This window comes from Mauremys mutica, chromosome 6 (assembly GCF_020497125.1).
Source record: "Mauremys mutica isolate MM-2020 ecotype Southern chromosome 6, ASM2049712v1, whole genome shotgun sequence".
Taxonomy (NCBI): Eukaryota; Metazoa; Chordata; order Testudines; family Geoemydidae; genus Mauremys; species Mauremys mutica.
Genome location: NC_059077.1, coordinates 86,059,476 through 86,082,946, shown reverse-complemented (window position 1 = coordinate 86,082,946; position 23,471 = coordinate 86,059,476). Strand labels below are relative to the sequence as shown.

General features: G+C 43.1%; 1 protein-coding gene and 1 long non-coding RNA gene across 2 annotated transcripts in view; one reads left to right on the top strand and one right to left on the bottom strand.

Moving 5' to 3' along the window:
* The window catches only part of AGTPBP1 (ATP/GTP binding carboxypeptidase 1), a 141,285-nt gene extending 120,403 nt beyond the window's left edge, over positions 1-20,882 (bottom strand). Inside the window, exons 1-2 of the mRNA XM_045021537.1 lie at positions 20,851-20,882; positions 3,041-3,112 (exon numbers count right to left, since the gene is read on the bottom strand). Coding sequence (XP_044877472.1) covers positions 3,041-3,072 — 32 coding nt within the window. The 5' untranslated portion in view covers positions 3,073-3,112; positions 20,851-20,882. The remainder of the gene's footprint in view (positions 1-3,040; positions 3,113-20,850) is intronic.
* LOC123372910 lies at positions 61-12,336 on the top strand. Its single transcript, XR_006580482.1, has 3 exons — positions 61-115; positions 2,519-2,578; positions 12,103-12,336. It is a non-coding gene; the product is annotated as an uncharacterized LOC123372910 (long non-coding RNA).
* Positions 20,883-23,471: the final 2,589 nt, after the last annotated feature.

Genomic DNA, 23,471 nt, shown 5'->3' with positions numbered 1-23,471 from the left:
TGGCTTAGAATTCCTGTAGGAAGTGTAGCCCTATCACTAAGAATGAAGTGCAGCCAGAGGGAGGAAGTCATTGGTACTTTTCTTAGTTTGTCAGCTATTTTACTCTACTTCAGGGGTAGGCAACCTGCCGCACGCAAGTTGATTTTCAGTGGCACTCACACTGCCCGGGTCCTGGCCACTAGTCCGGGGGGCTCTGCATTTTCATTTAATTTTAAATGAAGCTTCTTAAACATTTTAAAAACCTTACTTACTTTACATACAACAATCATTTAGTTATATATTATAGACTTATAGAAAGACATCTTCTAAAAACATTAAAATGTATTACTGGCACGCAAAACCTTAAATCAGAGTGAATAAATGAAAACTTGGCACACCACTTCTGAAAGGTTGCCGACCCCTGCTCTACTTTCTCTCTCTGTATACGCTGAGGATGCAACTCAGTGAATTTAGAGATGAAGAAATACTTATTGGGAAAAGTCACAGAAGCCAAGTCATATGACCCACTCCCAATATGACTGCTTGTCACATGTCCAGTGAGCCAGCAAACTCAAATTTTTCTAGAAGAGATTTCTCATAAGAGGTTTCTCTAAGCCCAGTTTTGGAGTTTGTGCATTTTGTTCTGTTTTATTATTTCAGAGCCCAATGCAAAGCAGTTCCAATATTAAATGCTTGTGAATCTATTTTAACCTGAACTTTGAAGGTTCACAACCCTCTAATGACCACAGCAGGCACACAGCTCAGTTAATACCAACTATCTACGATGTATTTTGCATAGTTTACTCATCATTAGAGGTATATCTGTTTTGAGATATATGGCTGAATAAAATTAACTGTGTTTAAAAACTAACAAATGACTATCTTCATCTACATCTGTTTAGTTCCAATTATCCTTCCATGCAAAAGGCCCATATATCCTGAGCTGAATCCAGTTAACGATACCTTTTTCCTGGTACCATCATTAGCGGGAACTCAAGTTCAGGAATACCGATTGCTGAGAAAGGACTTCACTTTCCAAAAACTAATGCTCCCTGGCTGGGATGCATATTTATCTCTTGACCATTTCTAAAGATCGGTCTTTCATTAGCTGCCCAGGCAGGGCACACCACAAGCACTAGTCTCAAATGTCGAACTGTTCCATGGCTGCACTGGACAACTAAGGAGCCAAGAGCACTCCAAAAGGAAGTAACATATCCTCATAACAAACTTGAAATCCCTCCTGTGATTGAGATAAATCCACATGGTGGCATATAGGTCCAACATTTAAATCCATACTCTAATTTAGACAGGAATACTATAGAGAAATACATTGAAAGGTAAAATAGCCTGCAAATTTTTTTTGCACTGCAGGGGTAGAAAGTTTTCCAAGACAGCAAACTAGCTAGATGGTTTTGCTATTGCAGTGAATACCAAACTGAACTGTTCCAAATGTCTTAAGCTTCTTCCATTCATAAAACATTTTGTAAATTCTCTAAATGTTTATTTCATCATTATGAAACAAACCATTCTTTATATACAAACTTCAAGAGTTGAGCCATCAGCCATATATATGCATCAGTAATCAGCATTTTGACTGACACCCTTGCCTCTATATTAGATTGCAAGATTTTTGGAGCAGGAAATGTCTCTTGCTCATGTTTTGGTAACACAACATGTAAATTTGTGTCATGTATGTGATTTATAAAATTACACTTTATTCCTTCAGCAGCAACCATTCATGAGCATGAAACCTGCCTGACTGAAATTGCTATCTGAGAAAGGTTTTGCCAAAAAGGATAGGATAAGGTTATGCAAAAAGGATGGGGTGAATGGGCAGGGGTTTTGCTTTTGAAGTGCTTGGAGAAAAGTTTAATACTGTTGAAATTTTGTAGTACTGTATATTCAATTGCCTGTACGCTTGCTTCCATTGCTACCACCCCCGTACCCAGAAGCTTCTTCATAGGTACTTGGTATAAACAAAAGAAAGTCAAGGCTATGATTTTGCAACCACTTAGGCTACTTCTACACTACCAGGGTGTGATTCCCCTGCTCATGTACACATACTCATGCTCTCTCTCATTGAGCTAGCACAAGTATAAATAGCAGTGTAGCCCTGGATCCAAAAGTAGCGGCAGGAGAGACATGGCTTAGCTGTGCCAAGTACAAACCTGCCGGAAATCAGTACGTAGGTACTTTGTACAGCTAAGCTGTGCCTCTACTGCCACTACCAGTGTAGCTACAGCTACACTGATATTTATACTTGCGCTAGCTTGATAAGAGTGATGCAAACACATGTACATGAACAGGGAATCATCCCCTTAGTTCAGAATATAGACAGTCTTGAGCACCTCTCTCTATACATGCGTATGGCCCCACTGAAGTTGGTGTTTCTGTTCATATTAGTAGTTATGCAATGCTTTGAAGGATTGCTACTCAAGACAAATTCTGATATGGAATCCCAGAGATGTGCTCAAATACAGGAAGGCAATAGTTTTCCTATACAGTATTTGCAAGGTTAATTACTATGGTTGCATTTCAGGTAACAGGTGTCCAAATGACCATTTCTGCATGCGCAGTTTGGATAACTGCATGGATAAAGGTAAGCACGCAGTTTCATGTGCATTTTTGCATATGACCTTCTTCCAAAATATTTAGTGTTGTGGTAATTTATTACTACTTCTTTCAAAGAAATTAAATGCAATTTTGAAAATGTTTATTCATATATTAAGTCTAATTCAAATATGACAAAAATGCACTTGGGAAGGTGTTAGCATCTATTATCCTTTTCACTATGCTGATAAATACGAGAGAGAAAATAATTCAAAATCAGTTACTATTTAAAAGAAAATAATTAATTTAATTAAAGCTATTTTTATATGAAGAGGTTACAGTAATTGTTTGATTACTACTGGAGCCCTATGGACCCACATAATTGGTTTTGTATTTTTTGGCCTTTTTAAAAAAATGTATTATGCTTCCTTCAAATGTAAAGTTCTCAAGATCCGTTAATGGAAAAGTAACTAGGTTGAACTTCAAGAAGTCTATATACTGCTGCATTTACCTTTTCTCAGATGTTGTTTTTACTTTGTTCATCTTGGAAAACTTAGTTCTTCAATTCACCATCTCAGATAACCTGTAAAACACATTTAAAAAATTAAGACTTATTAGCAATGTATTGTCTTGCTGTACAACGAAAGTATACCACCATAGTATAGTGCTCAGAATCTCTGCACTGGAAGTTTTAAATACAAGTGATTTCATAAACAGTACTTGCTACACTGAAGAAAATAGGTAATTCCGTTCCCAATTCAACATATAGGGCCCAAGGAATGGAGCAAAAGTAATAGAATACTGAAAATACAGTAAGCATGCAGTAAAGTCCTAAATTATAGTTTAATCATGCTAATCTCAGGGAATACAGATTTTGATAAGATATTGAAAATCAGTAATTTTATCATAATGCATGTATCATGAACAACTTGCGCAATATGTCCAGAGAAGAAAGCTACCTGCTTAGGCATCTCCTGGAGCCAAACATGTAAGTTTTCCCAAATTTCTTGAAAAAAAATTGAGATGCCACACTATACCTCCTTTTCTTGACGGCCACTTCATGTTCTTAATTTTGAGACTAGAAACCTAGATGCAGAGTCAGAAACAAAGTGTTTGGTATTCTTATTTAAGTAGGACCTGAAAATATTTCTTGGACAGAAACCACAGCATGCTAATAGCTTAATTTTCCTATCCTTTTAAGTACACAGTGTCCTTGGAGTATCTCTCAGTCTTATATGGTGCCTCTGAGCAATTAAGGTTGCAGTTTACAGGACCATAAACTGAATCTCAGTGATTCTATCCGAGATAAAATGTGAATGAGATCCCCTATAATACAAAGAAGATTTCTCTGAGAGGCCATGTGTTTGTCTTGTACTTCAGTGCTTTATAACAAACTCAAACAATATGTTCGAAAACAAAGGCACTTATTCTCTTGCCATTTGTGGGTGAGAAACTTTCTCTGCTGCGTACTAGCCCTCAAGTTTACAAGATCTTGTTATTATCACTGCCACTTGAAGATAACAGGCAGTAACAAAACTTCCAGCTTTGTTATGCAGCTAGCTGATGAAGAACAGCAGACGAGGTATAAAGTGATCTGTAGGAGGCTTAGGGTGGGGAAGAGCAAGGAGGAACTATCAAAACTTTAAACAGAGAAAGAATAGGATGCTTCATGTGCAAGTAGGATGCTGATGCCGAATGAAGAAAGGGTGACCCCCAAACCAACAGCAGAAGCAACTCCAAACTTTTCAGACACTTATAAGCCAAGACCAATATGAACAGTGAGGCATAACAGCAGCTCCCCTCCACTTACCTGAAGCAATTTCCTTTCCTAGCAACCAATGGGGGAAAGAATGCTTGGCTTCTCACAAGAAACACCAACTGTGTGCCTGGCTAACAGGTGGCTGGCCAGTTTGTCCAACCAATGTTCAAATGTAGAATTTCTCTGCTTCCTTCCATAAAAAGGGGGAGGTGGGGGAAGAATTGGTTACAAGGACTACAACTGGGTCTACTACACAAAATACCTTATCTACAAGGTTATAAAGTTCAGATTATTCAAACCAGGCCAGAGATCTAACTGGAGGGAGAAGGCATGATTAAGTTACCATAGATTGTTCTTTTATGGTAGTTGTCTGAGAGAACACTCATCTTACAATAGAAGAATACACACTAAACAGGCGTTAGAAGACGGCAATAAAAAAACCCTTATAAATTTTCAAGAAGCATGTTGCCAATAACCTGTTAGATCATATTACAAGGCAGAAAATGTTTCATTAACTTGTATTAAATAACATCTCCAATTTTTATTTCTTTATCTTTAAACCAAGCTGTACAAATCTAGGGAATTTAGAATTAAGGTTACACATAAGAGATCCCAACATCTTAAAGTAAGAAATAAACAGTTAAGGCACCCAAACAACCTTACCTCTGCCCTGTAGTGATATCATGCAATAACCATACAATTATGATTACAACTTTTTAGTGTTTGTGATCTCAGGTTAGATTAAAGTGATTTTTAGACAGATTTTTTTCATTCTCTGCCCCCTGTTCCGTCACTGTTACAAGGGTATAGATCACATAAGCAAGCATGGAAGAGTGCAAGGTGTAAGCTTTCACACAAGCAGGATATATCCACATCTTATTTCTTCAGCTGGTTGTTTACTGTTTGAACATAACTGCTATTCAGAGCAAATGAAATTTCTACTATACAGTACCCTTTTTCATTTGCAACAAATAGGTATCTTATAAGTTGACTCTCTAGTTTTAAGTATCAGAGGGGTAGCCGTGTTAGTCTGGATCTGTAAAAGCAGCAAAGAGTCCTGTGGCACCTTATAGACTAACAGACGTATTGGAGCATGAGCTTTCGTGGGTGAATACCCACTTCGTCTCTAGTTTTAAAAGAAGTACAAAATAGAGGAGTTTTTCAGCCAGGTATCAGGGAGAAACCCAATTCCTGGCCAATATACTCACTGTCTGGTCATGGTGCTTAAATTTTCTTTCCCCTCTCCTGCTTCTTTTGGCAATAAAGATTGAGACTACAACTGAATAAGTTATAGGCTTGCTGAGGAGTCTTGAAACTTGTGTGCTGGTGCATGTGAAAGTGAAAAGGACCATGCTAAGAGAGATGAGATGGGAGTGGGGATTGGGGGTGCAGGAGAGACGGAATTGACTTGATTTTGGTAGGGAGAAATGTTTTCCAGGAACATGGCGCTATAGCAGGGGTGGGCAAACTACAGAACAGATCCGGCCCGCAAGCTGTTTTAAGCTGACCCGCAAACTCCCACTAGGGAGCAGGATCTGGGGCTTACCCCGCTCCGGCACTCCAGCCGGGGCACAGGGTCGGGGGCTGCACCACATGGCTCTGGAAGCCATGGCATGACTCCGCTTCGGCTCCTAGGCACTCCAATGGCCCCCTACAGCGCTCTAATGAGAGCTGCAGGGGCGATGCCTGCAGACAATGCATTGTGCAGGGCCGCCTGGCTGAGCCTCCCTGTAGGAGTCAGAGAAGGGAACTGCTGCTGCTTCCGGGAGCCACTCGAGGTAAGCCTGCACCCCTGAGCCTCTCCCCCGCCCCAACCCCCCACTCTAGCCCCAACCCCCACTCCCCTTCCCACCCTCCAACCCCCTTGATCCCAGCCCAGAGCACCCTCCTGCACCCCAAACCTCTCATCCACAGCTCCACTCCAGAGCCCGCACCAACAGCCAGAGCCTGTACCCCTTCCAGCACCCCAACCTCCTGCCCCAGTGCGGAGCCCCCTCCTGCACCCTGAACTCATTTTTGGCCGCACCCCAGGGCCTGCACCCCCAGCCAGAACCCTCATGCCCTCCCGCACCCCAACCCCAATTTTGTGAGTATGCATGGCCCACCATACAATTTCAATTCCCAGATGTGGCCCTCGGGCCAAAATGTTTGCCCACCCCTGCGTTATAGGTACCTTCTCACCCAAGGTAATGGGCTTACTCATTGGGCAGGTGGGTGACAAAGGAAACCCTTCAAGCACTAGTCCAGGGGTAGACAACCTATGGCACGCGTGCCAAAGGCCACCAGTCCGGGGGGCTCTGCATTTTAGTTTAACTTTAAATGAAGCTTCTTAAACATTTTAAAAACCTTATTTACTGTACATATAACAATAGTTTAGTTATGTAATATAGACATAGAAAGAGACCTTCTAAAAACGTTAAAATGTATTACTGGCACACGAAACCTTAAATTAGAGTGAATAAATGAAGACTCGGCACTCCACTTCTGAAAGGTTGCTGACCCCTGCACTAGTCTGTCACAATGACCCCCTGATCTTGGTTAAGGTCTCTAGGTTCTCTTAAAATATAAAGAACTGCATGTACAACTTCCAAAATCACATAATGTGGCTCATCTGTCTCACCTACTCTAGATTTGTGCTAGTTGAGTGTCTGACTGGCTCCTCTCAGGATTCATGGCTAGAGACAGAGGGGTGGGTGTAGTACATGTGTAGGTTTCCTCAATGCAAACCTTTCTGGCCTTGGTTTTTAGGTTGCATGCCTGGGTACAGTGCAGATTATTTAATGGATTGAGTGGGTGGTATGGAGTCACATTATTCCAACACTGAGTTCATAAAGGGAAGTTGCTTATTCCCATTTCACATGTGGAAAAATGGAAGGTTAAAGATGTTTTACAGATGTGCTGTGAGGTTAAATTAACTGAAAATCATAAAGCATGTTGAGAGCTTCAGATAGAAGCTGCTATATAAATGCAAGGTATTAACACATCATGCATATAAACCAAAGACCAACTAACTTCTTCCCTTTCTAATATTCTTTTCTCATTTAATGCTGTGGTACTCTTGTAACCATTTTACCCTGTTTCTGTGCACAGTAATTAGGGCTGCCTGTGGCTGGAAACCTCATAAACCCAATTTATATATGCATATAGGATATGTATGCTACATAAATCACTGATGTAGTTTAACCATAAATTTAAATCTCATGAACTCTGATGTTTAGATGTTTCTGGTTGAATTGGAAAAATAGCCAAGGCTTAAAATGTCAGGTCATATTACAACTGAGCACCAGTATAAGAGCCTGAATGAATAGATAACGGTGATACCTATCTCGTACGCATATAAAGCTTATGTTGTGGATGGACAAGGTTGCAGATATAAGACTGTTTGTGTTCTCTTTATATATTTAAATACACTTTGAATGAGAAGTTTAACTTTGAACCTCCTGGATTTAGGCTGTTTTTATGTACATAAAACTGCAACTCCAGCTTAGAGAAGCATTTTTATTTGAGAATTTAAAAAATATATACACAACGGACCCTTGCTAGAACGCGCGTCTATATAGTGCGAATTCGCATATAACGCGGTCAGGGCCATGGATCCCTAATTTAATTTAAATTAATTTTAACGCGGCCCCCACGCATGGATCCCAAATCCCGCGTTCTAGTGAGGGTCTGGTGTAGCTGTATGCAGGTTTGGTCTGTTGGGTTGTTGGTAGTCCTAATGTTGGACTCTTTCTCTGTAACTGGTAAACTTTGAGCCCATAGAGGATTATTACTTCATGCATATTGGACTATATGAAATGTCAGCTAGAAATCTAGTAATTAAAAATATGACTAAACAAAACCTCACACACCTTATTTTTAAATTCCTGTAGATACTATACCTGTTCTGAGTGGAAATGGGGCAGATATAGTATCTGAAAATACTTCTAAATTTTTATTTTAATTCACTAAATTTCAAATTGACATCTCTTTAAGAAAGCTGTAGGTAATGCTGTCTGACTGCCAGCAGTAAAGGAATATCTTAGTGTTGGGCAAGTGGGTAGGATCAGAGGATTATTTCTTTAGTTTTTTTTAAGGGTTTAAATACAGGTTCACTGCATGGTCTAGCAGACTACTAAAGAGATTTTGATAATCCATCAATACACTTTGCACACAATTCTCTAGTTATGTGGGTTGCTAACATTAACAGGCCCATTATTTTCTTTCCCCATCTCTTTTATTGTCTTCTCCTGCTCTTTTCCCCACCTCTTCCTGTCTTTATTTTTCTCTTGACCTAGAGCATTCAGACACTTGAACTGCACCAAAGTGCTTTTGTGGGCTTCAGAATTAAACAAATTGATATCTTGTGAGCCTAGTTAGTTTAGCTCTGTAGTTGGCTCCACTTGTAAAGCACTTCAGTACATGTTAATATGTGGATATTGCATGCACCAATAGCCTGTCAGTTGTCTGCCAGCTGGCCAATGTCACAAGCAAAACAGTGCCAGATTGGCCACTTGAGGTAACGCTCCTAGACGCTCATGTAAAAAATAAAAATCTTATTTTGACAATCCTACATGTAACCGTTCTGCCCATCAGAGTTGGCAGCAACAAGGGTTGGGTTCAGTATCTAGGGGCTCTGTTTCAATAACACAATGCAAAACCAGCTCGAGCCCCCACCCAGTGACCTGGGACAATTACATACCACCCCCCTGGACACCTCTAAGAGGCAATACTTCTCCTCTCACAAGCACAGAGCCAGAGTGTAGCAAAAAGCCTTTTAATAAAGGAGGGAAACATTGCGGTGTTATGTTGGGGAAACATCAAACAGGATTCATAACACAAACCATGAGCAAAAGACCCACCCCCAAGTAAGTTTGGCAGTGTCCTTTTCCCCTCAGGGTCTTAAGTCCAGCAATCCAACAGTCACCCCCACCCACAGTTTCTGTCCTTGGTCAGTGCAGCCCCCAGATTTCAGAAGTTCATCTGCAGAGCTTACCTCCCAGCCTGGGTGGAAGTGGGGGGAGGCATGGGAGGGCAGCTTAAATGCTCTATTGCTCGGGTCAACCGCTGACTGCCACACCTATCCACAGGGTTCTGCTACAGTCTTCACCGCCAGCTGCTCCTCTCTGCCAGCCACCCTGCTGACCGCTCACCAATATCTTCAGCCGTCCGCCCGCCCCTCCCCCCCATAGCTCTCAGTGATTTCAGCTTTTTTGTAACTTTAGCTCTTTAGTGATTTCCACTGTTAGTAAGTAGGGGGGGCCACACTCAGAACCACTTGCCCAAAGTAGGTCTAATGCGTCAACCTAGAAATCAGTGATTTCAGCTCTACAGCATGTATTAAGACTCCTAAAGGAATCAAAATTAGCTCTGTTATTACACAGTGGAGAGAGGAGGGGTCAAAGTGGTATTTAGGGCCCTGAAAGGGGCCCACACTACCAGGTACACATACCTGTCCCCAACCTCTCTCAATTCACTGGGCTTTGGAACCCATGTCCCTTGCCTAGAGAGTGCTACATAGTTGAGGGCGAGTCCCTCTGTCATAAAATGCCAAGTACAGTTCTACTGTCCTTGATTCCATAACCGGAACAACAACTCTTTATTACTCCTGTCCCAATAACAAAGAGACTGGGGATCCCACAGCAGCCAAAGTGACCCTTTGGGCAAGCAGTTCCTTCATGCTAGGTGGGGTGGGTGTGCCCATGCAAACAAGATCAGCCCCTGAAGTCCTTTTCCACAACTCACCACCAGATGTCAGGATAGAGCTCATTCTGATTCTGCTTACATACACATAAGACAGTTTTGCCAGAACTTAATCAGACTGACCAAAAATAATTATTATTATTAATTATTATTATTATTAAGAGCTACCCTACACCAAGCACATGTGACAGATCCCCATCACCACCCAAATAATTCAGATTTCAAAAATCTGAAAGATGCTATAGATTTTTAATTAAAATTTCAATCTGTTCAAAAACGTGAACACCAAGCTTTGTCTTCCTAAAATAAATCAATATGGATCAAGCTAACATCAGCTCACTTTCTCTGAACTGAGTACACTAAGATAATATGTGAGATCCTCATGATGCAATGATCCCTCATGATCCCAAGCCCGCAAAGCCTTAAGCAGGTGCTTAACATTATTCACATAAGTAGTCCCACACAACACAGGTGAGTAAAGGTACTCAGGTGCTTAATTATTTTCAGGATTGGAGCCTCTCTCTTTTTTTAAGCTCATGCTTATACAGTAGACCCTCAGAGTTATGAACACCTTGGCAATGGAGGTTGTTTGAAACTCAAAACGTTATGGTTGTTCTCTCAAAAGTTTACAACTGAACATTGACTTAATACAGCTTTGAAACTTTAGTACGCAGAAGAAAAATGCTGCTTTCCCTTTATTTTCTTTAGTAGTTTAGGTTTACCATAGTACGGTACTATATTTGCTTTTTTGTTAATCTCTGTTGCTGCCAGATTGCATACCTCCAGTTCCAAATGTGTGGTTGACTGGTCAGTTTGTAACTGAGGTTCTACTGCACCGGTTCTCAGCCCATGGGCTGCATGCAGCCCAATTAGTACCCAGCTGTGATCCACCTCAGCTATGTGCTAAAGGCTGTGGGCTCCAGGCTCCCAGCTGCACTGCCGAACAGCAGGCTCCGGGTGGGGTCCGGGCAGCTGGCTGCTGCCTGGCCCCCCACAGCGGGGCTCGTTGTCTGGGCAGCTGGCTATCGCCAAGCCCCCCCGCAGCAGGGCTTGGGGTCCCCACGCAGCAGAGTCTGGGGTCCCTGCCCCACGTCCAGCTCTCTGCTCCTGACCCCACTCTGTGGAGGGGTCTTTGGGTGGAGGGCACTGAGGATAGGTTCTCAACCTGTGACCCAGTTAACACTTTGTGGGCCTCATATGCAGCCCACAATGATAAATAGGTTGAGAACCACTGTTCTACTGTAATGCCATTATTGATGTAATAGACAAAAAATGGATGTATGAACCCAACCACAAAACAGACAGTTTTTTTGTTTGAGGATACGATTTAACAGGTTGTTGAGCAAGAGGCTTCTTAAACATTTACAGGGATTAAAAAATTCTTGTACCTTAAAACAAGATATAGCAATAGATACAACATTTAAAATATATTATTTCATGATTTTTGTTCTACTCAAATGATTACACAGATGAATAGAGACTAAATATGGAAGGATGCCAACTTTTATTCCATAGTGTGTATGTATAAAACTACAAAAATACAGAAAAACAATGTGTGAACAATTAGAACAGAATTAAAACCCTCCACTAGAACCAATGGTGGCGCACTTGCATATCCTTCCTATAGATGTTGCTGCTCCTCACAGACAAGAATTTCTGCATATTCTTTTTTCTTGTGCATCACACCAATGGAAAACAGAAAGGAACCTGGTGGTACATCATTGGTGATACTGGGAAACTTCAAAAATCCATGAAAGAATGGCTTATAGACTGATAAGCAGCAAGATTTTTCAAGACATTTGGAATGTTTGGTTAGACAAAAATAGTAAATAAATAGACTATTACATTCACTGTACTCCCTATGGATGTCATCCTGCTAAAGCATCTAGTAGGACTGATTTTACAAACATAGGGCCTGTTCCCAGAGAGACTTAATTTACAAGTTACACATGCATGTAAGTGTTTTCAGGAACAGGCCCAAAGACCACAAGCCAGGAAAGCACTTAAGCATGTGCTTAAGTGTTTTCCTGAATCAGAGCTTAAGTTTATAACATCAGAATGCTACTAGATGTAGCAAGAATCTCTAGGATACTTGGTGTACACTTATCTCAATACCCTCCTGTCACGTTTAGGGGTGCAATCCAGACCAGCAAGAGGTTGCGTCACTGCCTGCCCTGAAGCACTGGATGCCGTAAAATGCTCTGCTCCCAGAAAGCATACAAGCATGCCATCAAGTGTCTGTGTGATAAGCAGCCATGTTTCAGTAACTGACTCCACAGCCTGCTTGTTAAACCACAGAAACACACTGATATCCACCAGCTTTGGTTACAACAGCCAAGTGACCCCAAACACTACCAATTCTGCATTTCCCCAAAACCATCTGCCCTGAAGCAACCAGCCCTCTCCTAGACCACTCAGAGAAATAATCAGGTTTGTTTGCTCCTTTAAGAGACAATACACAGCAGCTTCCCACATTAACTGGAAACTCCAATTCAAACACAGCACTGGGTTGGTTTAGATTAAAACAATACAAGTATTAACAACAGGACACAGGTTAAGTGATGCCAAGTGAAAAAGAAAAACAGGTAGATATAATTACAAGCAAATAAAAGTGCTAACATGCATCTACAAGTCTAGAACTTAATCTAGCAAGGCACAGTCTTTGTTTAAGATGATTTTTACTCACTAATTACTCTTAGTCCAGCATGGCTGATTCTCTCTCAATCAGGACCTTCCACAGATGTACAAGGTGGGGGTTACCTTTGTCATCTTAGGGGTTCACTGCCCCTCTCTTTATAGTCCAGTAAACCTTTGAAAAACATCTCTCTAAGTTCATTGACCCTGCTTCAAGAAACAGGATGCCTTCCTGGGAGTGCAGTCTCCATCCCTTGCTGACAGTTATCCTCTGATCACCTCCCCTTGTCAGCTTGATGGTTTTGTTTAGCTTTTATGTAAATATAGCCTCACAGTCTCTGTCTGATGACCAAGCTGGTTAAACAAGCAAATACACAATTCTTTATGATCCAAACATGCAGACCCCCCCAACCACCTTATGAGCTTTGATGATTCTATATACTGCATATGTAAATTGTAATTATATGGTCACTCTGCTCCATTCATATTCAAGACCAGGGCAGACTTGTTTTTACTTTGTTCAAATACAGACTTTAAAACATAGTATCGGAGGATTTCCATAACTCCACATGCACCATTGTCACATATATTCCTCAATGATATTATTAACTAGTGTGTTCTTAGTTCTCAAATGACATCTCACAAGGCATAGTTTGTACAAAAACCCTTGCAGTAGTGCATAGGGTGTGAATACTGGGGTAGTTAGGGTCATGCATCTTCACCCATAATTTGGAAGATAGAAGTTTGTTACTATAGATTGGTGTGAGTGATCATTTGATCACAACAAAATGTCCCTCTTTTTAGTAGTAAAAAGATTTATATTATGTTAGTGTCCAGAAGTTCCAATCGGGATTGGGGCCCCACTGTGCTTGGCACTATAATGCAGAAGACAGAATCTCCATCCTGAAGGGGTTATAATCTAAACCATAACTTTCTCCACTAAAAGATTTGAATGTATCACTTCTTCATTCATATATTTGGTGGACAAGTTCCAGATTAAGATAGAGATTGTCATTTGTACTACCAATCGTTTGGGGAGAGTGGGGGTCGGTTTGGTTTTTTGAAGGACTGGTTCATTTCTGAAAGAGGCCATTTCTACAACGTAACTATATAAGCCTAGAAGTGCTAGCCAATGGAAACTTGCTATTTTCTATTCTAAATTAGATTGAACTTCAATGTATATTGCTTCATTTACTAACACTCCTGAAACTCCAAAGTGCCCCAGGGAGATTTCAAATTTGATAATATCTAGAGGTCTCCATCTAAGGCACAAATTCAAAAAATCTACTTTCTTTATGCAGCTCAATTCACACTTTTAGTGATCTGAAATATCATCAATTCTTTGTAATCAGTTATTAAATTTGAAGGACTCAGCAATGTTTCAAGTGATCAACTGTGATCAACTTTATGTTGTGCTTAACTCTACAGTAATGCCTTGTTTTACAAGTAGTTATAATTAATACTGCAAGTAGCTACACTTATTCTAGAATGTTGCCCATGCCCAATCTAGTTTCTAAAATCTTTGATACAAACACTATTGTTATTTAAAAAAATTATATATTTTTTTTCTGAAAATTCTTTAAGAACGAAAGTCAGTCAACAGCAGAAATAAAGATAGCTCATCCCTACAGATGGTGTTTCTTCCTCTAAAGCCGTTTTAAACACAATAAAACATTTTAGTCTGTGGATAAGAATGGAGCACACAACCTACCATTCCCTAATAATTTTTCAGATATTTGAATGCATGCCATAGATAAATGAAGTGTGAGGTTTTGTGCAGCTAAAAATAGATAGCCATGAATGGGCTTAAATTCCTGGAGGTTATTAGCCAGGATGGGTAAGGAACGGTGTCCCTAGCCTCTGTTTGTCAGAGGGTGGAGATGGATGGTAGGGGAGAGATCACTTGATCATTACCTGTTAGGTTCACTCCCTCTGGGGCACCTGGCATTGCCACTGTCAGCAGACAGGATACTGGGCTGGAGGACCTTTGGCCATACTGGGTCAGACCATTCTTCTGTTCTAAATTTGCACGGCTGTGAATTTGAGTGATCAATATATTTTCCCCACTTCACAGCATGGACACCTTCAAGTTACATTGAAAATATTCCTTCCTTAAGAAGTTGTTTAATATTAGAAGGTCTTTGCCAACCCTGGTGACTACAGTCTTTTGGATAAGTACAGGGAGACAGAAATGTAACTTTACCAAATGAGTAAAAGCAAAAAATCTCTTCAAAACTATGAGTATTTATTCCTAGTTTCATAAGAAATGAGAGTATTTTCAGACCCACAATAAAAATTAAGTATAAGCTCTTGAAGCTGGAAAATCTTTAGAGAGGATATTTTTAGGTGGACTATTGTCTTGTTTCCTTATATTTATTTTTTCTACAAATATTTATTATACAAGAAAACTTTTGAGATGGTTAGTTTACACACTACCACATTACAGTAAAAAGCTGGTCTTTGTCAAGGCTAACACTAACCTGCAGTTTATACAGAGGCATTTAAAAAGGCTTATACAAAGCTTTATGAAGGTCTCTAACACAGTAAAGATGTGGGGAATAGTTAGCCAACAATAGATCACGAGAATTCTCGTGGTGAGCAGTATTACATCACACTAACAGCAAAAATGTATTTTACAGAAAGAGAAACAGAAACCCTAATTATCACTCTGAACTTTAACAAATTTTAGCGCATGCAATCCATATCTGAGAACTGTCTCTGACAGAGAATTTCCAGTGATTGAATCTCAGTCATTACAACTTCAGCTGGAAGTATTATGTAGGTAACAATGATCTTCCTTTCCCCACTCCAACTTTTTTTTTTAATTAATTAAGGCTGTAATTTTGCTACTAATTTGTTTCAGGTTTGCCTGCCAAGCATGTTATAACAGAAAGAAAACATCAGCAACAAGAACAGTTCACCTATTAAGAGGTTTAACTTCCCAAGAATGTGTTTAGGGTGGGAAGTTCCATACTACTTTGGCAATAAGCACGGTTAAAAGAATTATAACGTTTTTCAAAAAGGGCCCCTAAAAAAGGGGATTCACATAACTAGCATTTTGAGTGGGGAGCCACATAAACTAGCTAGTAGGAAATGCCAAGAAGAGGTGTGTGGCTTAAGCCTCATCCCTCAAAGTGAGTTAGGCCTGGTCTATGCTACACAGTTTGGTTGACGTAAGGCAGCTTACGTGGACCTAATTACTTCAGTGTACACACGACAGCCTTGTCCCACAGATGGAATTATTATGTCGGTATAGTAGAATACTTACATCTCCATAAGAGGCGTAGCGCTTATGTCGGGGTAGTTGGGGCAATGCAGTCTGTGTAGACCAAGGGTTCTCAAACTGGGTGTCGGAACCCCTCAGGGGGTTGCAAGGTTATTACATGGGGGGGTGGTCATGAGTGGTCAGCCTCCACCCCAAACTCTGCTTTGCCTCCAGCATTTATAATGGTGCTAAATATATTAAATGTTATTAATTTATAAGGGGGGGGTGGAAGAGAAAAATCGCACTCAGAGGCTTGCTATGTGAAAGGGGCCACCAGTACGATAGTTTGAGAACCACTGATGTAGACACTGTGTTACTTCCATCAGCTATTGACTGTCAATTTCACGGCGCCATGAAATTGACAAGAAAGCTGGGCAGCTAGACCCCAGCTCCCCACTGCCAGCCGGACGGCTGTCCCCCAATCCCACTCAGGAGCAGGGAGGCGAGAGCTGGGGTGCGAGGCAGCTGGGCTCCCGGCAAGGAGCTGTGTGGAGCTGAAAGCCCAGTCTCTCAACCCCCCACACTGCCCCTACACAGTAAGTGAAAGTGCTCCTGGTGAGAACACACACTATCGACAGGAAGATAGTGAGGACATCAACCACTGCAGTAATTATCAGAGAGGTAGCCGTGTTAGTCTGGTTCTGTAAAAGCAGCAAAGAATCCTGTGGCACCTTATAGACTAACAGACGTTTTGCAGCATGAGCTTTCGTATTCACCCACGAAAGCTCATGCTGCAGTAATTACTTCAGTGGCTGTAAGTCAATCTAAAATAAGTCAACTTAGGGCTGCAGCGTAGACATGCCCTAAGATACCAAACTCCATGACTCCCTGCACTTGGAATTCACAACCATGAATGCTCTCCTGGAATTGGCACCTAAGCCAGGTCAGCAAGAGCTGGTGGTGGCGGCGGCAGCAGCTGCCACCCTCTTTTACCCAATAGCCCAGTGCACTCACCCAGGAAATCAGACTTCAAATCCCCCCTCTGTCTAATGTGGAACAGGGGACCTGAATCCATGTTTCTGCTGCTCCAAAGTGAGTGCCCTAACCATGAGGCTCTGGGGTGGGTCTTTCATTCTCTCCTGTTTTAGCTGTTCCATTTCACAGAATGTATTTCAATATTCATTGGGCCCGACAGATTGACTCTATTGCCCAATAGTTAGGGCACTCACCTAGGAGGCCTAGATCCAAGTCCCTGATCCACATCAAGCAGCGGCAGGATTTGAACCCAGATCTTCCACATCCTGAGTGAGTGGGATACTGGGTAAAGGGGAGCACCAGCTGTATTTTGTGCAAGACGCAATCTAGTCAACATGTTCTAAGGCAGCCTACAAGTACATCTACAGGATCAGGCCCCATGGGCAAGATAGGTTGGGAATGCCTAGTTTGTGAATCCAACTGGGGTTTAGGTGTGAATTAGGTGCAAAGCTGCTCAGTGGTTTCAGGACTGAGGCAGCTGCATGCATACCCACCAGCAGAAATTTAATCAGCTTGGGATTTTTCTAGAAGAAATTTAAGCACCTAAACTTCCTATGTGATTACAAGGCTAGACAGCAGATGATCAGTGTTATAGAATCTAATGTTTGGACTAAGGCACCTAGAATGGCAGCTAAACACTAAAGTCCCTTTTTTGAGAATCTCACCCCTCGAAATCCAGATGATTCCACTGAAGAAGGGATGGAAGGGGGGGGGGTAAACTTTCTACAATCAGAAGACAATTTTTACTGAAATTTTCATGAACATCTGGGCCAGACCAGTGATCTTGTGTTGTCATGAGAGATGGATTCACTGCTGAGGCTTAGCCTCCCCATATAGAAAGAGTACTGTAGAAGCAGCAAGCTCAAGTCACAGAGGGAGGAGAGTACCTTGTGTTGCTCTGCAGTGGCTTCTATAGCCAGAGAGAAATGAACCAGCAGACGCTGGCAAGATGTATACTCTGGTTTATATTTTGAGGTGAACAGCCTAGCAGCAAAATGAAGTTAAGAATACAGAGCTGAACAGCAATTAAAAAAAAAAGCCAACTGCTTCAGAGGGAAAACCTTCAGTAAGTCAGTTTCTCTACAGCAAGTTCCACATGTAGTTAGCTAAAGAAATGAAAGACCCCTATCGTCTTCCCAAAACATGTTCTTCACTCCGAGTTTAGAGAAACAGTGGAAGAGCCACACAAGGGAAAGGGAGAGACAAAATGCAAAAAGTAAAAATGGAAAAGGGGAAAACGAAAGGGGAGGGGTAAAATGCAGAAAGAGAAGAGATAAGGGAATTAAAAGCGTGTGTTGTACTGATAAGGGGAAGGTGGTGTTTTAGGATGAACAAGGGACAAGGTGCTAATAAAGCCCTTGTTCACCATTCTGTTAGAAGAGTTGAGCATTCTTTGAGATTGTGTCAAATTATCACTAGCTTGTTCCCACTGTAATAACCATCTTAAGATTTAATTAATATGCCTCTCTCCCACTTTGCACAGCACTGAGCACTCCTCCTAGGGTGACCAGATGTCCTGATTTTATAAGGATAGTCCCAATATTTTCTTATATAGGCTCCTATTACCCCTCACTCCCCGTTCTGATTTTTCACACTTGCTGTCTGGTCACCCTAATTCCTCCCCACACTTCAGTCTAAATTTTCAGCCATGCTGATGGATTCTGATGGCAGCAGAGTAAGGGCAGCTTTTGACTATTTATAAAAAAACTTCTCCAATGTATCGAAGTGCTGTAAAAGAAAGCACCTGTTATTGCAGTTCACTGGTAGCTAACCCTGGGGAAGATCATTTCTAAAAAGTCAAAATCTGAAGTTTCTAGGTCTTTGGATTACAAAAAAAGTTTCCAGTGTGAACAAATGCAGTGCAAAAAAAGATGAAATTGTGGGTTTTGTGATAAAAGCATAAAATTTGCCACAGTAAAAAAAAAATGTAATCTCCCCCTCTTGAAAGTAGATTTTCCTATGTTCAGACTACTGTGGAAAGCTCCCCAACTTTAATAGTGAAAGTGAAATACAGCCTTTTTTTTTTTTAATTGTACTAAGAGGGGGAAAAAAAAAGAGATACTATTGAAAGTCACATCTTTACAAAGAAGAAGGGAGGGGCTATTACTAAGCAATTTAAATATGTCAAGACAATCTCTCTTGACAAGTTCTTCCAGTTACAAGAGGTGTTTAAATAAGAACTTATACCATCATAGCCACAATGCTCCCATCCATGCCTCTTAAAATGAAGTCATAATGCTTAGTTTGATAAACATTTCCAGCAACAGCTATGCAGTCATAAGTATAAGACTATGACTGTATTACAGGATTTACCACCAAAAAATAAGTATTCAAAAACAGATATACAACAAAATGAATGCTAACAGCTACTTGCAAAGTAAATTACATTTTGCAAAAACATTTTCTTGTTAAGGTAATTCAAGTATGAAAGTTCCTCTAAAATTATATCACTACTTTCCCATCTTTGTGAACATATTTCTATTTTCCTCAATATTAACATTTGTATTACAATTGTATTTGAAGCCCACCACACCCAATCCAGATCAGGTCCCCATTGCATTAGGCACTGTAGAAATATATAATCTCTGCCCTAAAATTTACAACTGAAATCTTACACCTAGAAGAGAAAGAAAAAGAGTAAAAGCTCAACTAACTTTAATTGTCTAAACAGTTACAGAAGTTTGATGTTTGTAAAGGGTTACACACAGAAGTCTCAGAAATAGCTTACCATCTCTTAGGCATTTTTGGAAGTTTTACACCAGATACTTACATACCGGTAACTTAAAAGCCTCACTGAGGCACTTAAGCACTTTTGAAAGTGTCACCAGTAATCTGAGTTCCTAGAAATCAAGTTCAGAGCACTTCAATAGAGGGGTAGGGGGAAAGACAAGCATTATTTAAGTGCAAAATATTATTACTGAGACACAAATCTATGGATTTTTAAGAATGTTGTTGAGCAGATTCCTGGCAGGTTAAATCACAAAGTGCACTTACTAAGTGTTATTTCAACAGTGGTAATTTATGTACAAATACCTATGCTAGTTTGCCTACACAGTTAGCACAGTGGAGTCATGAAAGGAAAGTTTTGGAAGCTCAGCAATACAAATGTGGATAAGGTAATACAGTATTATGTATAATTTTCTGCTTTCTGAGTGGGACAAGTTTTGTTCGAGGGCCATCTAACATCACCAGAAAACGTCTGGCACCAAAATACATATGTAAAAAAGACACACGCTGTAAATCAGAGGGAGAGCGAGAATGCCCTAGTGCAAACAAACTATGTAACCTAGTACACTTGGCATAGGAGCACTTACTAGATAAAAATACCGCACAAAAACAAGCAATCAGTAAGATGACCTGATAAGAGTCCGACCAAACAACTATTAAGGACACACAATGTTTCCACTGCAAAAGCCACACTGCTTCTCGCGGGGTCGAAGAGTGCAACTAACACCTCCAGTCCCTTGGCCGCCTGTGACAGCGATGGAGAGGGGACAGCAATCGCCAGTCGGGGTTACCCAACACCAAGGCAGCCCTACAAATACCCCCTGGGACCGCTAGCAGTGACCCGATCTGCATCGGAGCCAGCCCGACCAGCCGATGGCGGGCCACGTCCCACAGGCAGCCCCGCTCACCGGGCACCACCAGGTGGAAAGGATCGAGGGGTTCCCTGGCACGCCCCGTGCAGCCGGGAGAGCCAGCCCCGCGCCAGAGCCCCAGCCCGCGGCCAGAGCTCGCCCCGCTCCGCCCGCGCAGCAGCCAAGCGCCGGGCTCCCTGCGGGGGGGGGAGCGGGGGGCGCCTACTGTCCGCGCCCCGCCCGGGCTTCACCTTCACCCCGGGGCAGGGCGGCGGCTGCGGTCCGCGAGGCTCGGCCTCCGCCGCCCGGCTCCGGGCACCTCCCGTCGCACCCGGGCGAGAGGGGCCGGCGGGAAGCCGGAGTCACCCGCCGGCCCGAACAGGCCGGGCGCGGCTCTAGCCCGGCGCCCCCCATGTTTTCATACAAACCCGGCAGCGGCAGCGGCGGCGGCAATAGGAACCTGTCGGCGTCCCGGAGACGTCACCGCGCACCCGCCTCTCCCTCCCCCCGCGCGCAGTCCCGAGGGAGGCGCGTGCACGCAGCGGGGTGACGCCCTCCAACTACAGAACCGCCGGCCCCGCGGCCAGTCCCCACGAGCGGGCCTTGGGGGAGGGGGAGACTGGGTGCCGCTGGTCGGGGTCAGCCCCGGTTAGCGCCCTGCCTCCGCCAGCGGCCAATAGCAGAACTTCCCCGGAAGGTGCAAGAAGCCCCCTAGTGGGCAATGAGAGAACCAGAGTTAAGGCGGCCTTGGCCAGCCCCCTTGCGTGCGTGCCTTGTGGTGCAGCCTTTCATGTGACGGTGCATAGTTTTTTCCCTTAGAGGACCCCTGCCTGTGCCCAGGATGGGTAGTGCTCTGTGGCTGAATCAGGGGTGCTAGTGAGGAAGGCCCTGAGATACAGAAGTTGGAAGGCGTGTGGAGAATGAGGCAAAGAACTGCAAAAAGAGAAAGGATGAGCCTATGGTTACAGTTGTGTGTCATCCAGATGACGTAGGTCAGTGGTCCCCAACCTTTTTGTGGCCAATAGCACATTCATGTTTTCAGAAGAGTGTGGCGGGCGCCAAGAATTTTTCAAGGCACCAGCGGAGCAAGCACGTGCCTGGGGCGGCACATGCTATGGGGCGGCATTCCGTCCATTCTTGGCACGGCAGAGTCAGAGCGTTTGTTGTTGTTCTTGTTGTTTTTCCCCTGCTTCAGCAGTTCGGGCGGGTTTTTGGGGTTTTTTTGGTGGCAGTTCTGGGAGCGAGGAGAGAAGCCGGAGAGAAGACACAGCCAGCGCCTGCCGGGGACAGAGAACACTGGTGCCCGCAGCCCGCAGCGCCAGAGTTCTCTGTCTCCGGCAGGTGCGGGGCCACAGCTTCTCTCCCCTGCTGGGCACTAGGCACGCCCCGCGCCTGCTGGGGACAGAGAACACCGGCACCCACAGCCTGCAGCCCAGCAGTTCTCTGTCCCCAGCAGGCGCGGGGCTGCGGCTTTTCTCCAGCTTTGGAGAGAAGCCAGAGAGAAGCCGCGGACCCGCGCCTGCCGGAGACAGAGAACACCGGCGCCCGCAGCCAGGACCGTCCTTAGGATTTATGGTGCCCTAGGCGGGATTATTAAACTGGTGCCCCTGTGCCTGTCTTGCTCTTAGCAACACAAACATAAGCTTACACTATTGGAAGACTTGCCACACGCATGTTATTAAAACCAGTTTAACTTAATTAAGCACACTGTAATGCTGATGGACTAGCACTAAAGAAGTAGCACTATAGAAAAAATTCTGATTTGACAAAATGATGCAAATAATATAATTTTTTTAATTTGTCAACATTTTATTGGAAATTTATATGAAGCGGTATTGAAACAAGGATTTGTTTTTAATTAAAAGCAATCTTTCTGGCTTTTTTGGCTGCAAAATCAGTAATAATGTCATCGTATGACAAAGACAAAGTGATGTCTTGTTGCAAGAATAGCAAGACCAGTCAAGTGTTCCTGACTCCTTGTAGAGCGGAGATAGTTTTTAATGAACTTTAGTTTTGAAAAACTCCATTCTCCCGATGCTACTGTTACAGGAATTCTCAGTAGAATATGAGTGGCAATGTACACATTAGGATATATGTCAACAAGTTTGCTGGTATGAATAAACTATGCAATGTCCATCATCGATTTTGCATGGGGCAACATTGATGACAGCATACTCAATTCTTCATACAGTTCAAGTCCATTTAAATCAAAATGATCGCCGTGCTTCAGGAGGCTCCCTAGGTCAGGGGTACCCAACGCTGTGCCCTTGGGTGCCATGGCGCCCGCAGGGGCCTCTCAGTGCACCTGCGTACTGGCCGGCGGACGAGCATCTGCTGAAATGACACCAAAATTCGGCGGCATTTTGGTGGCGACGCCTCTGGATGACGCCGCTTGCCGCTGACAAGCAGCGTCATCCAGAGGCGTCACCACTGAAATGCTGCCGAATTTCGGCAGCATTTCAGCGGATGCTCGTCCACCGCCATGGTCCTTCGTCTGGCACCCGCTCTAGGGGACCACTGCTCTAGGTTCTTGCACTTTGTCATTAGTTGCTCTTGTTCTCCTATTTCGTTGAATTTAGTCTCGCTCAGCCTGCCTACCAGCTGAGTGAATGGAATCCCAGGCCAACAGTGGGTTGAGTGGCTCAGCCAGGGTCTCAGCCGCTAGCCTGCTCAGCCCGCTGCCAGCCTGGGGTTCCTTGGGGGTCCCCAGGCCAGCAGTGGGTGCTGAGTGGAGCCGGCGGCTGGGACCCCGGGTGGCAATGGGGCAGCAGCTGGAACCCCAGAGCAGCGGCGGGCTGAGCCGCTCAGTCCACCGCTGCGTGCCATCAAAAATCAGCTCACGGGCCACCCTTGGCATGTGTGCTATAGGTTGCTAACCCCTGCTCTATACACTAGTAAGGGAGATGAGCATATTACAATTGTTGGAGGGCTCTATTTAGCAGTAACGGCTATTGGAAAGTCAGGCAACATTTTTGGTTTCTCTGATGAAAACTGGCCCACTCCCTTCCCCATACCAAACTTGTCACAAATAATTGTCAACAACTTAATT